The following is a 15,454-nucleotide window of genomic DNA, read 5'->3' as shown; positions in this document are numbered from 1 at the left end:
TTGGGGGAAGTTCTATGGCCTGTGTTCTACAGGAGGTCAGACTAGATGGTCACAATGGTGCCTTGGGTCTTGGGCTCTGAATATTCAGCCTCTTTAAAATTGGCAGTACAGTGATTTAACTCCTTCTAAGCAATGGTCAGTTACAGATACAGTACCCCATTAACTACAAATGATCTACAACAGTGGCTGATGGTAGGACATAACATTTCACGGCTAGGCCAAGTTCATAGTTACAGGTAATAAAATAGAAAAAGCCCCATCCCCTTTTCAGCAGTGCCCAGCTCCCAAACATCAGTTACTCCTGTTCTTGTTTATCAGTGAGAATCATTTTTGCTTTGGCAACAGGCTAAGCGCTGCAGTGAACGCCCCACGAACAGCCTTCTCTCTGGAGCTGTGCTAGAGCCAGGGCTATAGTTGCTTGTATTTACAGCGAGTTGTGCTTGGTGCCCCAGTTCAGTGCTGGGAGAGGACAAAAGAAGCCAGGTCCCCCGCAACCTGGGCTCTAAGGTGGCAGGTAGAAAGTCCTGGCTTGCTTCCCACACACCTCAGCCACCTCCTCTGCAGCTGGAAGATTCATTGAGGAGGCAAGGGACATCCGGACAGTGCCTGGACACCTGCTCCAGCTGCAGTCTCACCGCTCAGTGCTCCCACAATCTCCTCATACAAAGTCTGCAAGCACCCTCCACTTCCCAGCCATCCTCATCCCCCATTTAGTCCCCCTGGCTCCTCCACACACAGTAGCCTGGCCACATGGAGCCTCAGCCTCCATATGCACCCCCAAGACTGGGCCTCTTGGCAAAGCTGAGGGGAGAGCTGTAGTTTCATCCCCATGGACCCCCCTTCCCCTAACTTCTCCTAGAGCCAGGACACTCCCAGGAGCCCTCCCCTGCAGACACCATCGGGTCAGTCTCCAGAGCCCATCCCCCCTCCATCCTTCCCAGGGCCCATCTCCCACAGACACCCCTTCCACCGCCCCCAGGACTGGGCCACTCCCTGGAGCCCATCCCCGTGGGCATTGCCCCCAGCCAGCCTCCCCCCGCGGCTCAGCAGCGCTGCTCGGCGGAGCTGCTGGGGGGCACGTCCCAGCGGCCGCTGCACACCACCACGCCGGGTGGGTAGTAGAGGAGCTCGGGCTGGGGGGCGGGCAGCGGGCTGGCGGGCACCAGGGCGCGCAGCGCCTGCTCCTCGGGCTCGGGCTTGGTGGTGGCGGTGAAGGGGCGCGTGGCGGTGAGCGAGGGCGAGGCCAGGCGCCAGAGCAGGCGGCGCAGGGCGGCGCGGAACTCGCGGCGCAGCAGGCAGTAGAGCAGCGGGTTGAGGCAGCTGTTGCAGTGCGCCAGGCACACGCTGACGGGGAAGAGGTAGGCCTGCGAGAGGAAGTACTGCGGGCTGAAGTGCACCACGTTGAGCTTGACCAGGATGCCCCAGGCGGTGAGCGCCTGGTTGGGCAGCCAGCAGAGGAAGAAGGACAGCACCACCACCGTCACCGAGCGGGTCACCTTGGCCCGCCGCTTGGGCCCGCCGCAGGCCCGGCCCACGTGGCGCTCGCCCAGGAAGCGCAGCAGCAGCAGGGAGCAGAGGCTGATGATCGCCAGCGGCACCAGGAAGCCCAGCAGCACCTTCTGGGCCTGGTAGAGGCCCAGCCAGAACTGGGCGCTGTTGCCCCTGCCCTCGGGGAACTTGACCAGGCAGAGCTCCTCTTTGAAGACGGTGGCGGTGGTAGAGAAGATGGCGTGGGGCAGGGAGGCCAGCATGGCCGCGCCCCAGATGAGGAGGCAGAGCCACTTGGCCGAGCAGCACCCGGCGCTGCCCTGCCGGCTGCTCAGCGCCGAGGCCACGGAGTGGTAGCGGGCCACGCTCATGGCGGTGAGGAAGAAGACGCTGGCGTACATGTTCATGGCCGTCACGTAGGAGACGATCTTGCACATGGCCTTGCCGAAGAGCCAGGTGAAGTCCAGGGCGTTCTCCACCGCCCAGAAGGGCAGCGTCAGCACGAACTGGAAGTCGGTGAGCGCCAGGCTGGTCACGAAGAGGTTGATGGAGGATTTCTTCCAGCCCTGCTTGCTCTTCATCAGGTAGAGCACCAGCAGGTTGCCCACCAGCCCCAGGGCGCACACCACCGAGTAGACGCTGGAGATGACGATGCGCAGGACGGCGGAGCTGTCCCCCTGCAGCCCGTCGGCTCGCTCCAGGTTGATGCTCCTGAAGAGCTCCTGCAGGGACTCGTTGGTCCCATTGCCGAAGTGCCCGGCCAGGGAGGCTCCCTCCATGCTGACGGCGAGCGAGCAGTAACTGGGCTCACACGGGGCGTCCATCCCATGGCAAGGGGTAGGGGAGCTGGAGGGAGCGGGTCTCTCTCCTCCTCTCCCGCCCAGAGGCTGCGATCAGGAGCTACGCTCCGGTGGCTGGCACGGGTCCCCCTCGCCCGCAAAGCACATGCTCAGCACGTAGTCCAGCCCGAGATGCAGCAGCTCAGCCAGCCACGAAGCCCAGCGCGGCGGCTGCCGCTTCAGGTGCCCAGCGCAGGCAGCACCGGCAGGGATGCGCTGGCAGGCGGCGCGCCCCTTGCCGTGCCCGCCGTGGGGCACATCAGGCTGAGCAGAACGAGCCCAGACCCCCAGGGAGCGGGCGGCGCTGCCCCCGCCGGCAGGGAGACTCCAGCCCCGCCAGGCTGCGGTGGGACAGGGAGCCGCCTCTCGCTGCTCCCCGCCTTGGAGGCGCCCACCTGTGCTTCGCTGCCGCTGCCTCTCTAGGAGCGTCTCCCCTCCCCGCGGCTCCCAGCCCTCACTGCCTCCTCCCGTCGGCTCGCCCGGCTTATATTCACCTTCTGCCCCGCTTGAGCGGGCTGAGGTGCGTGCGCAGCGGCCGGAGCTCTCCGAGGTTCTTACAGGGGCCAGCCCCGGCTGTGGTCAGTGCCCGCTCTCTCCACCTGCCAGCCAGCCAGCGGCACATCAGCGGCCGCTGAGCTCTGCAGGCCCCCGAACGAAGGCGTGAACAGCTCACACGCCCCCGCGGCGCGCGTCTCCCCCCAAGCGCCCTCTCCGCTCACCTTCCCGGAGAATCCCCGCCCGGACTTGCCTTTCCCCAGCGCTGGAATTTCATACGTTGGAATTAGCTGCATTTAAAGAGTATCTGAGATCCAGAAGAATATGGTCATGTGAAATGCGGCCCCTCCCCACTTTAAAAAGCCCTTCAGTTCTGTCCCCCACTCTTTAAAACGCACCGATCTTTTCTATTTATCCTAAAGTAGAACATGTCATGGGAAGTGGAAACCAACCCACCCTTCCGTTCTCTACATAGAATTTATAAGTGTAGTGAAATGTATCGTAGTCTAAGGAAACTGGTAAGCTGCCCCTCCTGTGTGCACCAAAACTTTTTTAAAATCTGTAGTCCAGTTGCAAGTTTGCATTTAGTTTAAACAAGCACAGAGCTTGTTTATCGTTCAACTTGTCTGTGCCACAAACTGAAGTACATCACTATTCTTTGTTTTCTTGTGTAACTAATTCTGTTCCTAATGGTGTGCAATATTTATTTCCAGTATTATTTTGTTTACATGATATTTTACACCCATCGAAGACTTTTCAATCTACCAGAGTCCATAAATTCTTGTGGGTTTAGACAATGCAGTTTAATGAAAAGCTTTGCAAATATTTTGGATTATTAACAAAACCAACCTATCATTATCAAATGTTCCCATAATGGGTGGATTCCTTGGAGTGATGTGGTATTACATTTTGCTTAGCTACAGAATGAATCTAAAATTATTTGATCTTTCTTCCCTCTTCCTTTTTTTTTTTTGCGAGCAAGCAATACAACTCGAAAACGTCTCAGAATTATTTTTCTGTAATGAAAAGTAAATATGTTAAAACCACAGATTAATATTAAATGACTAAAAATCTTTCTCTCCTTAAAATAAAGGTTGAACATAGTGGTAATCCTTATCTCTTAATTTAAAATGAGTTATAGGAAAACAATAAAGATGAACATTATACACTAGGTCCTTGTAGGGTGGAAAGAATGCAGTAGAGGATTACTAAGGGAAACTAGACAGGGTAGGTGGTCCTGGTTTTGGGTCCTATTGTTCTCCAGCTGAAGTCCATCCGACATTTGCTGTTGACTTCAAAAAGCGCAGATCCTTTGATAGAAAATACTTATGAATACTTTAACATTGGCCACTAGAGGGCTCTGGGGTTTCAGGGGAAAATAATACATAACAAAATAAGGGTTTAGAGAAAATCAGCAGCCACAGACAACTCTTCTTACAGACACCAAGAGTTGACAAGAAGTTTACCTTTGACCAGAGCCCTTGAACTGAATAAAAGTCTCATGTCCATATTTCATTGTTGTAGTCCCTGAGAGGGTGGGAAAAAGTTCAAGAGGAAGTAGCATCTGGTGTCACGCTTGAGCAACCTTCCCTTTTTATGTCAAATTTTCTCCCTACAAGACACTAATCAAACTACATCTCCCTCCCTCACTGCTAGCACTGCAGTCTCCCCCTGGTATTGGAAACCCAGCTCTGTTCTTTCTGTTTCGTATGTCATCAGGAACAAGAAAAGATTCTGGAAAATAACTAAGCTGGCCATTTTGTTTGTGAACTGATATTGCACGAGGCAGAATAAAATATGGCATGTTCAGTTGTAGGGTACATTGTCTCTGTTCTTAAGTTAGTAAAATATGTTTTTTGTCAACAAACTAGGCAAAAGATACTTTGAAAGTGGGTGGGTGGAGGGCAAGGAAGGGGGGTTAGGAACCAGGTCTGAAAATGTTCAGTTATTTTTTTGACCATCATCCATTCTAAATCAAACATCTGAAGAGCACAAGAGCAACTTAAACAAGTCAAGTATTATCCCCATTGTCTGTTAACTGATCTGATTTACTTTTCTACACAGACATTTCTGTACCTTCTTACACTATGCCCCTTAGCCATGGAATGTCTTTCCCTAACTGAAGCATACTTAAGACCCATTTCTGTGCTGGTATCTGTAAAAAAAAAAATCCCCAAAACCAGCCAATAAATGAAGGTTCGAGAGACATATAAGGCTAACTGGCAGTGCTTTTAGAATCTTATTTTAAAAGTTTACAAGTGGGCATATGTGTATAAAATAGTATAGATTGTGTCTCTGGCCACCCTTGGTGTACTGCCTGTCTTCTTAGGCTCTGACCCTGTATACTCTGAGTTGAAGAATAGGGGCCTTAGAATGCAAATTCTTGAGTGAGACTGACTGTGTGTTCATCTATGTACAGTGCCTAATATAATGTGCTGGGCACTACTATGATGAAAATACTCTGTAATAAGATGCATTGGTATATGTTTCCCATCATTTAGGAACATTGGATTTCCACGAACAGATTATGCAAATGATGCATCCAATTTTCTATCCATCTAGCCTGATTGGTGAGACTGAGACATGGACAGTCAGACATAGTGGTCGGAGCAGGAGTCAGGCTAAGTCAGGTACCAGGAGGTCAGAGTCCAAGATAGGCCAGTAGGCACAGTCAAGAGGGAGGTGGGGTCAGGCTACTTGTAGGTCACAGTCCAAGGTAGACCAGAGGGCAAACTGAGAGGGGTCAGGAGACAGGCAGTGACAGATTACCAGGAGATTGAGGTTGGGGACCAGGTTACAGACAGTAATCAAATAGCGAAGTTGAGGACAAACCAGGGTTGGAAGCTAGAATCTATGGTCTGTCGCAAGCAAGGTCTGGAGTAGAGATGGGCAGGTAGTCTGTGTTGTTGCTCAGACAGCTCCTCTTCACAGCTTCCTGCTTTAAGTACTGATACCAGCCAAACAGTGGGCTACAAGGGGCTGCCACTGAGGTCCTGTAGGCTGGTACTTACTGCCAAGCCCAACCTCACAAGGTCCTCCTGCAGGAGCCTAGCCAAACCCTTGTGTGGCGATGCAGAGGTATCAGAACCCTCATGCTCCTGGTTTCCAGCCCTGCAGGTTCTAACCTAGATAATCAAAACCTCTCTGTAATGTACTTGGTCAATTATTCACTGCTGTATATTGGGAAAAATTCTTTCCTGATATCTGTGGTACTAGTCTGACATTGTCAAGCATGATGTTTTATTACCTTGTCTTAACATTGGCCAGACGTTATTGCCCACAAAATTATCCAGCATCCTTTAAAACTCAGTTACTATGTGTGACCCTTTGACCTTCTAGAGTATAGAATTCCACAGTCTGAGGACATGCTGTGTAAAGAAGTGCTTCCTTTTATTTCTTTTACATATATACAGATATACTGGCATTAGAAAAGGTTTAGAGAAGGGCAACTAAAATGATTAGGGGGTGTCAAGGTTTTTTCCCCACTTTGAACTTTAGCGTCCAAAAAGTGGGGACCTGCATGATCACTTTTAAGCTTAATTACCAGCTTAAATTTGGTGCGCTGCCACCAGCCAAAAATATAGTCTTTGGCACACTTCCTGTTCCCCCAAAACCTTCCCTGGGGAACCCAAGACCCAAACCCCTTGGATCTGAACACAAGGAGAAATTACTCTTTTTCCCACCCCAAACCCCCCTCCCTGGGTTACCCTGAGAGGCTCACTATACTCACAACTCCTGGATCTTAAACAAAGAGGAATTAACTTTCCGCCTTCTTTTTCCCCACCAATCCCTGGTGAGTTCAGACCCAATCCCCTTGGGTCTTAAAACAAGGGGAAAAATCAGTCAGGTTCTTAAAAAGAAAGCTTTTATTAAAGAAAGAAAAGGTAAAATTATCTCTGTAAAATCAGGATGGAAAATGTTTTACAGGGTATTCAGATTTCATAATAGCCTCCCCCCCTTAGCCTGAGATACAAAGTTACAGCAAACAGAGGTAAAAATCCTTCCAGCAAAAGACACATTTACAAGTTAGAAAACAAACATAAGGCTAATCCACTTTTCCTGGCTATTATTTACTATTTTGAACATGAAGACTGATTCAGAAAGATTGGAGAAAACCTGGGTATACGTCTGGTCCCTCTTAGCCTCAAGAGCGAACAACGAACAAAACAACAGCACAAACAAAGCCTTCCCTCCACCAAGATTTGAAAGTATCTCGTCCCCTTCATTGGTCCTCTGGTCAGGTGTCAGCCAGGTTCACTGAGCTTCTTAACCCTTTACAGTAAAAGAGACATTAACCCTTAACCATCTGTTTATGACGGGATTGGAACGAGTCCATATGAGGAAAGATTAAAGAGCAGGACTTTTCAGCTTGGAAAAGAGGAGACTAAGGGGGGATATGATAGAGGTATATTAAATCATGAGTGATGTGGAGAAATGAATAAAAAAATTATTTACTTGTTCCCATAATATAATAACTAGGGCCACAAATGAAATTAATGGGCAGCAGGTTTAAAACAAATAAAAGAAAGCTCTTCTTCACACAGCGCACAGTTAACTTGTGAACTCCTTGCCTGAGGAGGTTGTGAAGGCTAGGACTATAGAGGGTTTAAAAAGACTGGATAAATTCATGGAGGTTAAGTCCATTACATGGCTATTACCAGGATGGTAAGGAAGGTGTCCCCTAGCCTCTGTTTGTCAGAGGGTGGTAATAGATGGCAGAGAGAGAGAGAGATCACTTGATCATTATCTGTTAGGTTCATTCTCTCTGGGGCACCTGGATTGGCCACTGTCGGTAGACAGGATACTGGGCTGGATAGACCTTTGGTCTGACTCAGTGCAGCCATTCTTATGTTCTTATGTTACATCTCTTCAACCTCTCCTGTGATCAGTGGGATGGAGCTACATCCAGGTAATATTCTTCATTATTAAAAACTTAATTTGCATATTTTAGTCAGAAGATCCCAAAGTACTTCACCAACTAGGCACCACCAAAAGTAAGCCATTTCCAGGATAAAAGCCAGTAGGTGTTTCACAGTGTTTCATAGTATCGTAGGACAGGAAATGAAGAAGGCTAACTCCTATAGTGGAAACTGAAGAAGAACATTATATAGGGAAGGTGGAAATGCCTAGGTCTGAATATGGCCACAGCAAGTCTGATCTTGTGAAAAGTCAAGGGCTCCTTTCTGGCATGCAGATCCTTTAGTCCTATATTCAGAGCATTGTTTCGGAGCTTAGTCAAAATTAAGAGTACAACAAACAAGTCTCTTCATTGTCTTAAGAGTTGTTCAATTTTCCCTTTAGTTAACCTTCCCTCCACCCATTTGCAAGTAGCAGTCAAGGTATCATCTTTATTTAGGTCAGTTAACATCTTCCATAGCCAATATGAATGCCAGGAATTAGTAGGACACAATACGCAAAATTGGATTTTTTACCATGCTTCCTGAAGATTTAAAGCCCTATTCTGAGCACACAGATCTTCTGTAAGCCCAATTTTCACATAATTTAAATGGGAAAGACACAGAAACTATCTCTTGTGTGAAATGAGTTTTATTCCACAAATATTTTCCTGCCAAACATATTTGGTTGGTTCACTATAGAGACTAAACTGTAATGAAGTTCCAAAACAAGGAGGGGACACGGGACACTGGTGCTGGGTGGGGAATTATTAAGAAGAAAGATGTAAGTATGCATAATGCTAGCCAGTCAAATAAGGCATTTGGGAGTTGCGCTAACTGAATATGAGCTAAAGCATCTCTTGGCAGCACTGACATTTCTGCATATAAGGATGGCTGTCTTAACCAGTTATACAAACTTTATGTTTGTCGTCTGTACAGATTTCACCCCAACAGATTTCCTTTAGCCTCAGGTACTTCTGTCTTCTGCTTTCATCTCTTTTTGACCTTGGAGAAGCATTTTTAGAACAAGCGAAAGGAATATGCTAGAGTTGGAAGAATAATTAAAAAATTGAATAAATTATTTGAAAGTAGTGAATGAATTATTTGTGAATACATTAATCAACCCATTTCTCTACCTGGGGGAAAATTTGTTAAAAAAATCATCACATTTAATTGAAAAAATATTGCAAAATTCATTAGATAAATTATTTCCTGATTATTATTCTACCCTGTCCAGAAGACACTACTCTTCATTTACTCTTCACATGCAGTAATGCAATTCAGGACCTTTCAGAACATGTAACATTTTTTTTTCTTTTTGGTAGTGTTTCTTTTTCATCAGAATATCAGTGTAGTTTATAGTAACTTGTGCATAACTGATCTAGTCTACTTTGTACTTGTCAGGCTGAGTGAAGATCAGACATATGTAAACTCTTTTCAGTAATCAAAGGTGCCACTGCACAAACCTGTTAGCCCCTAATCCTGCAAACAAGCTTAATTTGATACATGTAAGTAGTCCCATAAATGTTCCTGTGCATAAAAATTTGCAGAATCCAGGTCAGGGTCTGAAACAGTGCAAGTCCCCTGACACACAGGGAATGTTGCAAAGCGTATCTATGTACTAAGGCTTTTGGAAAGGGAGAGAGTTGGTGGAATTGAGGCTTGTTTGAGGGTGCAGAAGTCTATAGGGGGCCATTCAGCTAGTGAGGGAAGGTAAGCAGCTGGTTTTATTATTTAGCTCCCGAACCTAAGTCCAAGGCACCTAGAGTTTTAAGGAACGTGCTTTTTGGTCCATATTTTATAAAGCTAAAGTAATTAATCTCTGGACTACCCCCATTCAATCAGATCCTCGGTGGATGTTAATCAGCATAGTTCCACTAAAGCCAATGGTGCTTACACTGATTTCCACGAGCTGAAGAATTTGGCTCATTCACATCAATGGAATTACACCAAGATGATTTTTGTCCATTGCACGCTTTAAAATTGGTTTTCAAATATGCTTTAAATATGTTTGTTTAATATAGTCATTTTCATCCTATTTATCTTGAAGGATTCCTACTATTTTCCACTTCCTTTTGGACCTCCTCCAAAGGCAGGGCATTTATTATTATAATTGCTCATAATTACTTGTCATTATATTTAAATACAAAAAATTAACAGGCCAGCCCACCCTGAGACTGCTTATTGTGACATTTTTATAGTTTGAAGGATTGCTTTCCTCTCATTATCGAAGAATAAAGTAATAACATTAAAGGTCTTGAATGGACTTAATTAAAAAGAGTAATTACCATAGGTTGCTCAGATGGAATCTGAATAATTCAAGGTTTTATTTTCTCCATAGAATTCTGCTCTATGATTAACTCCTTTAACAGCAATTTCCCTAGCATTTATTTATTTAAAGGAAAGGGACCTTTTTTATTTATATGACTCTCTACTCTGGCTTCTTTGAGAAACTTTGATCTCTCTGCCTCGACTGTGCTAAGGCAATAATTGTTAACAGCTGAAGTTTTACCACTCATCTGTATGTTAAAACTCCACTTTCTCCCCTCCCCCTATTGAGGGCCAGAAGTTTAAGTGGGACTTGGTGCAATAAGTCTCGGCACAAGGATGAATTTCACCCTCAAAAGCCCCTTTTGGGGGTATAGAAAGGAGATGAACATGAGGTAGTCAATACAAAACCTCTCTCGAAGATGAGATGGCAATCAGCATATTCCAGGAAATGGATTCTTGGTGAACTTTAGAGGACACTGGCAGTAAAGCTTGGCAGAAAGTTTTATTTGAATATTTAATTTTAAAATTAATTTACTTTGGTTATACTCACGCCCCTTTTGTCTCTGCTTTATAGCAACATTCACGTAAACAAGTTTTAATGGCATAAATCTTCCTGGGTAGCTAATGTCACAGTTACCTGTGGTAATATGAATTGGAAACACAAGTCAAATTTGCATGTATGAATAATATTGTCAGCTGGGGTTTCATATTCATCCAAGGAGAGAACACAAATAACACCATGTGATTTAACTTAGTTGTAACCATGTACAACTAACGAACAATGCTTGAACAGTGATGGAGGATTAGCTGATTCCTGAGTTACAGAACCTCACTGAATACTTTCTTTTTTCCCATTTATTTGTGATTTGAATGTGCTCACAGATATTTCATGAGCAGAACACGAGGCTAACTTTTTTTGCACATAAATTATTAATTGTGTATTTAGAATCATCACAGATGAGCTACCAATGTCCTTTCCAATGTCCTTCATGAACAGTACTGAAACAGAAGATAGAAAGGGAAGAGCTCTACCAGTGTTCATCACCTGCAATTGCCAGATGTTGGTTGTGCTGAATAAACAGTAGCATCCCCAACTAAGAACAAGAAAACAAGATTAAAAAAATAGCATGCCCAAAGTTTCTCTCTAAATAGATCTCAGAGAAGAATAACGGTATTTGATTGTGGAGGGATAGCTCAGTGGTTTGAGTATTGGCCTCCTAAAATCCATGGTTGTGAGCTCAATCCTTGAGGAGGCCATTTAGGGACCTGGGGTAAAAAAATCTGTCTGGGGATTAGTCTTGCTTTGAGTAGGGGGTTGGACTATAGATGACCTTCTGAGGTCCCTTCCAACCCTGATATTCTATGATTATCTAGGTAATCTGTTATAAAGCCTTTGTGATAGAAAGGAGCTATCTACCTCTTTAGTACAATTAGTGCCAGGGCCAGCATTGAAGTATATGGGAATCTTTCCACTGATTCAGTGGACACTAATTCTGACATTCACTTTGTAGTAGCTCCTCCCTTTAAACAATAGAAGTGACACTGGTTGTTTGTCTGGTCTAATTTTAAATGTCTCCAAGGATGGGGCTTCTACCACTTCCCTTGAGTGACTATAATCCCAGCCCTATAGATTTTACTACCAAGAAGTTTGAACTGACATTCAACCTACATTTCCCTTGCTTGCTTTCACCCTGTTTATTCTGGGAGAGCAATTCCTCTCCCTCCACAGTTTTTACACCCTCCAAATCTGTAGACGGTTACCAGATTCCACCCTCCCACACCTTTAATTATCACCTAGCCATGCTATTCATATGTAGCTGTGTTAATCTTTTCGCATGACCAATGCATTCCACTCACTCCCTGAATCACTTTCGTTGCTCTTTTCTGACCTCCCTTCTGTATATCTATGTTTGTTTAATTCTGAGTTTCCCAAAACTGCACTTACTTTGTAGTAACCATACAGTGTATCTTATGGATCCCTCTACAACTTCTGTACTTTACAATTTATGTTGGATTATAAAATTTGAAGGACTTTTTTTCTAGTGTGAAAGGGTTTTCCTGCATTAACAAAGACCCCAGGCTCTTAGGTTGGGCTCTTTCAGAACAAGGAGTCATCACTGGAATTTGCATGTGTGACTGACATTGTAAAAATTAGAATTTTTTTTTACAACCACAGAAATAGGGTGACCGGATGTCTCGATTTGATAGAGACAGTCCCAATTTTTGGATCTTTTCCTTGTATAGGCTTCTATTACCCCCCACCCCGTCCCAGTTTTTCACACTTGCTGTCTGGTCAACCTACACAGAAATGACCTCTTAGAAAGTGTTTCTTTGGTCTCTCAAATCACTGCACTTTCCAGATTCACTATGATAGCTCTTGTCTTGGCTCAGAGAGCACCACTTTGTCCTCTTCTCTTTGTTTGGGTTCTATTTCTCAGTCCATCCCCACACCCCCCCACTGAATCTCTTATAACTTCCACCTGCCAGTTCCTTCTATATCTAGTTTCAGCACCTGATACTTCTTCTTGACTCCTGATTGCTCTTCCTTCTTGTCTCCCTGAAGGTCCTTACTCCTGACTCTGTAGGTTCACTGCCCCTTGATCATCATCCAGGATGATATATGGTGTAGGCTTGTAAGCCCTGTGGCCTGAAGCCTAGGAGAGAAGGGAGATAGCTGAGTGAGCTCTCTGTTGGAATCTATTGGAGAGCAAGGAGAATTGACTGAGTGAAGCAGTACCTCATTTAAATGTCAGCTGTGCTCTCGAGAGTACCTTATTTACATACAAATACGTCCTTTGCTGTCATCTGGTGGAGAGCAAGGGGAGTCAAATCAGCGAGGTAATGTCTCATTTACATATTAACTGTGGATAGGTTCCAGACATTGGGGTAGAATTCAGCTAAGTTTTGTACGTGGGGCTGATATTTTAGAGATAACTGTGTTAGAAACCACTTGGGCAAAGCCTGGACAATGACTGGGTTTGGGGTCACCCTGATGATGTTTACTGAGATTGGGTAAGAGGCTCTGGACAGAATGAGGGCTTAAAGGAAGAGAGATTGAATGTTCCTGGTTTCTTGCTGGGAACACCTTTCTGGGTGATAGGAGTCTGGTGAGTTCCTTGTGTCACTGATCACCTTGCACCTAACAACAGCTAAGCTGAGAACTAGTTGCCTTATTTAAACAGAACTCAGCAGTGATTCCAGTCATCTGGTAGTGGAAAGTAGACAAGAAAGCCTAGTAGCAGTTCTAGTCACCTGGCCAGCAAAGGGCAGTGCAAAGGCTTCAGCAGGATAGCAGCAGAGTGAGAGCAGTTGCTCAGCAGAGGAATTTGAACATCAATGTACGCTGGCTTAAAGACTCTGGTGAGGCTTCCCTGTCCTAGCTGCTTAAATCATTCTATTAGGACAGGTGGTAGAACCTCAGAGCTGCCTAAGAATAATAGAATATCAGGGTTGGAAGGGACCTCAGGAGTTCATCTAGTCCAAACTCCAAGAAGCAGGGACCCCGGAGCCACAAACAGTGAGTGGGAGTCTCGGCAGCAGAAAACCTGCTTTAGCCACTCAAGGTCCAATTGTTCAGGAAAAGGACCCATGCACCCTGTGGTAGCAGGCGGCAGAAAGTATTACATTGCAAAGTTTGTCCAAGTTCACCCGGTCCTGTACCTTTTCTTTCCCCAATAAAGTTCTTTTGTTGAGACCTCTGTCAAATGTGCTTGCAAGTGGGGACAGATGAGCCAGAGCGGATATAGGTTCCCAGATTACTGGGTGAGGTCTCAAGCCAAAGTTAAGCAAATTGTAGAGAATCCCCTAGAAAGAAGAACCCGGCCCTTGCTGCTGCCAGTTCCATTGGCACAAGGGTTGCAGGCTGCATGAACTGGAATGTGATCTTTGCTTAAAGCACATTTGTTCACATGCTACCCTCAGGTTCAAAATTCTTACCTTGTATTTTTTCCTAAGCCTTTGTTTAACGTGTGGCATATCCATCCAGTATCTAGAGTGCTGTCTTAACTATAGATGACTGGTCTTCTCTAATGGCAACATCTCTGTTTAGGTTACCATCATCCCTTCTCTGCCTGTACTGATATACAGATTGTGCAGGTTTTGTCTATCTCTGCAACTATTGCTTACAATCCGAATTCCACAGCTTTCACAGGTCATCACAGTCTGAATGCTTTTTATCAAAAACAGTAAAGCAAAGTATTTAAACACAATGCCAAACGAAAAGAAGCCACACAGATACTCCACTCATCTAAAGAGAGGTACAATATTATACAGAGGTATATAATTAATCACAAGTAATACAATAGAAATACAATAAAAGATCATAATCAGTCAAAAATCAACACAGGGTAATAACACTTGGGGAATAATGAAATTATACTACCAAGGGCAATACCGAGAGATACATGACTTCACATGGAGAAAGGGGCTGAAGTTTTGGAAATGTTCACACTGCCCGTGGGGGCACCAGTCCTTTATTTTCTCTAGGACAAGGGGCCAAACTTCTTGCAATCCATCAAAAGCTCTCTTTCAGCAGTGGGGCATTTCATGATTTGCTTCCGACTTTAGCCATATCCTTTCTTTGATGGATGCTCCTTGTGATCTCAGGTGAGTGACATTGGTTGAGTGTTAGCCTCTGTCGTGTTTCATCTCTCAGGGTACGTCTACACTGCACGATTATTTCGAATTAGCTTAAACCGATATTACAAAACAGATCTAATAAAATTGGTTTAGCGCGTCCACAGTGGGATCCCGAAATCGATTGTTTGCGTCCATGGTCCAAAGCTACCATCGATTTCAGGAGCGGTGCACTGTGGCTTAGCTTTCTCAGCTATCCCATAGTTCCACTTCCGGGTTGAGAGCACAGTGCCTGATGGCAGAAAACATTGCCCGGGGGGTGCTGGTACAGCCTCACCCTCCCTTTGTGAGGCAGCAGACAACTTCTTGGCCTTTTTCGTGGAGTGCATTGAGCACACCCATCGACAGCATCTTTCCTTTTTTTCACGTGGTGGTGGGGGGGAGATAAACTGAAGAGCTGTTCCCTGAACCGCCAGGCTGTGTTTGAACCACAACATTGGGAGCTCAGCCACGAATGCAAATAATTTTCAAGAGATGCTGTGGACTGTGGATAGCTGGAGTCCTCAGTACCCCCTCCCTCCCTTCATGAGCGTCCATTTGAGTCTCTGGCCCCGTTACGCTTGTCACGCAGCGCTGTGTATCCTGGAGTTTTATTCAACGCTTTGGTCTTGTTTCTGTACGGCAGCTGGATAACAGATTTGTCTCCCATAAGCGATCAGACCTAGATTCCCGTACAGTCTATGCTGGAGCTCTTTTTCGATTTCAGACTGCATCGCCAGCCGTGCTGATCAGAGCTCCACGCTGGGCAAGCAGGAAATGTAATTCAAAAGTTTGCGGGGCTTTTCCTGTTACCTGCCTGCTGCATCTGAGTTCAGATTGCTGTCCAGAGCG

The 15,454-nt window shown here is 45.7% G+C and overlaps 1 protein-coding gene across 1 annotated transcript; it reads right to left on the bottom strand.

Annotated features, from left to right (window-relative positions):
• Positions 1 to 1,043: 1,043 nt before the first annotated feature.
• On the bottom strand, positions 1,044 to 2,987 carry RXFP3 (relaxin family peptide receptor 3). The gene has a single exon (XM_032763215.2). The coding sequence runs from the start codon at positions 2,310 to 2,312 to the stop codon at positions 1,044 to 1,046; it is 1,269 nt and encodes a 422-aa protein (XP_032619106.1). The 5' UTR covers positions 2,313 to 2,987.
• Between the last annotated feature and the right edge of the window lie 12,467 nt (positions 2,988 to 15,454).

This window comes from Chelonoidis abingdonii, chromosome 6, assembly GCF_003597395.2.
Source record: "Chelonoidis abingdonii isolate Lonesome George chromosome 6, CheloAbing_2.0, whole genome shotgun sequence".
NCBI classification, from domain to species: Eukaryota; Metazoa; Chordata; order Testudines; family Testudinidae; genus Chelonoidis; species Chelonoidis abingdonii.
Note: the sequence above shows the minus strand (reverse complement) of the source record. Positions and strands in the feature narration are given on the sequence as shown.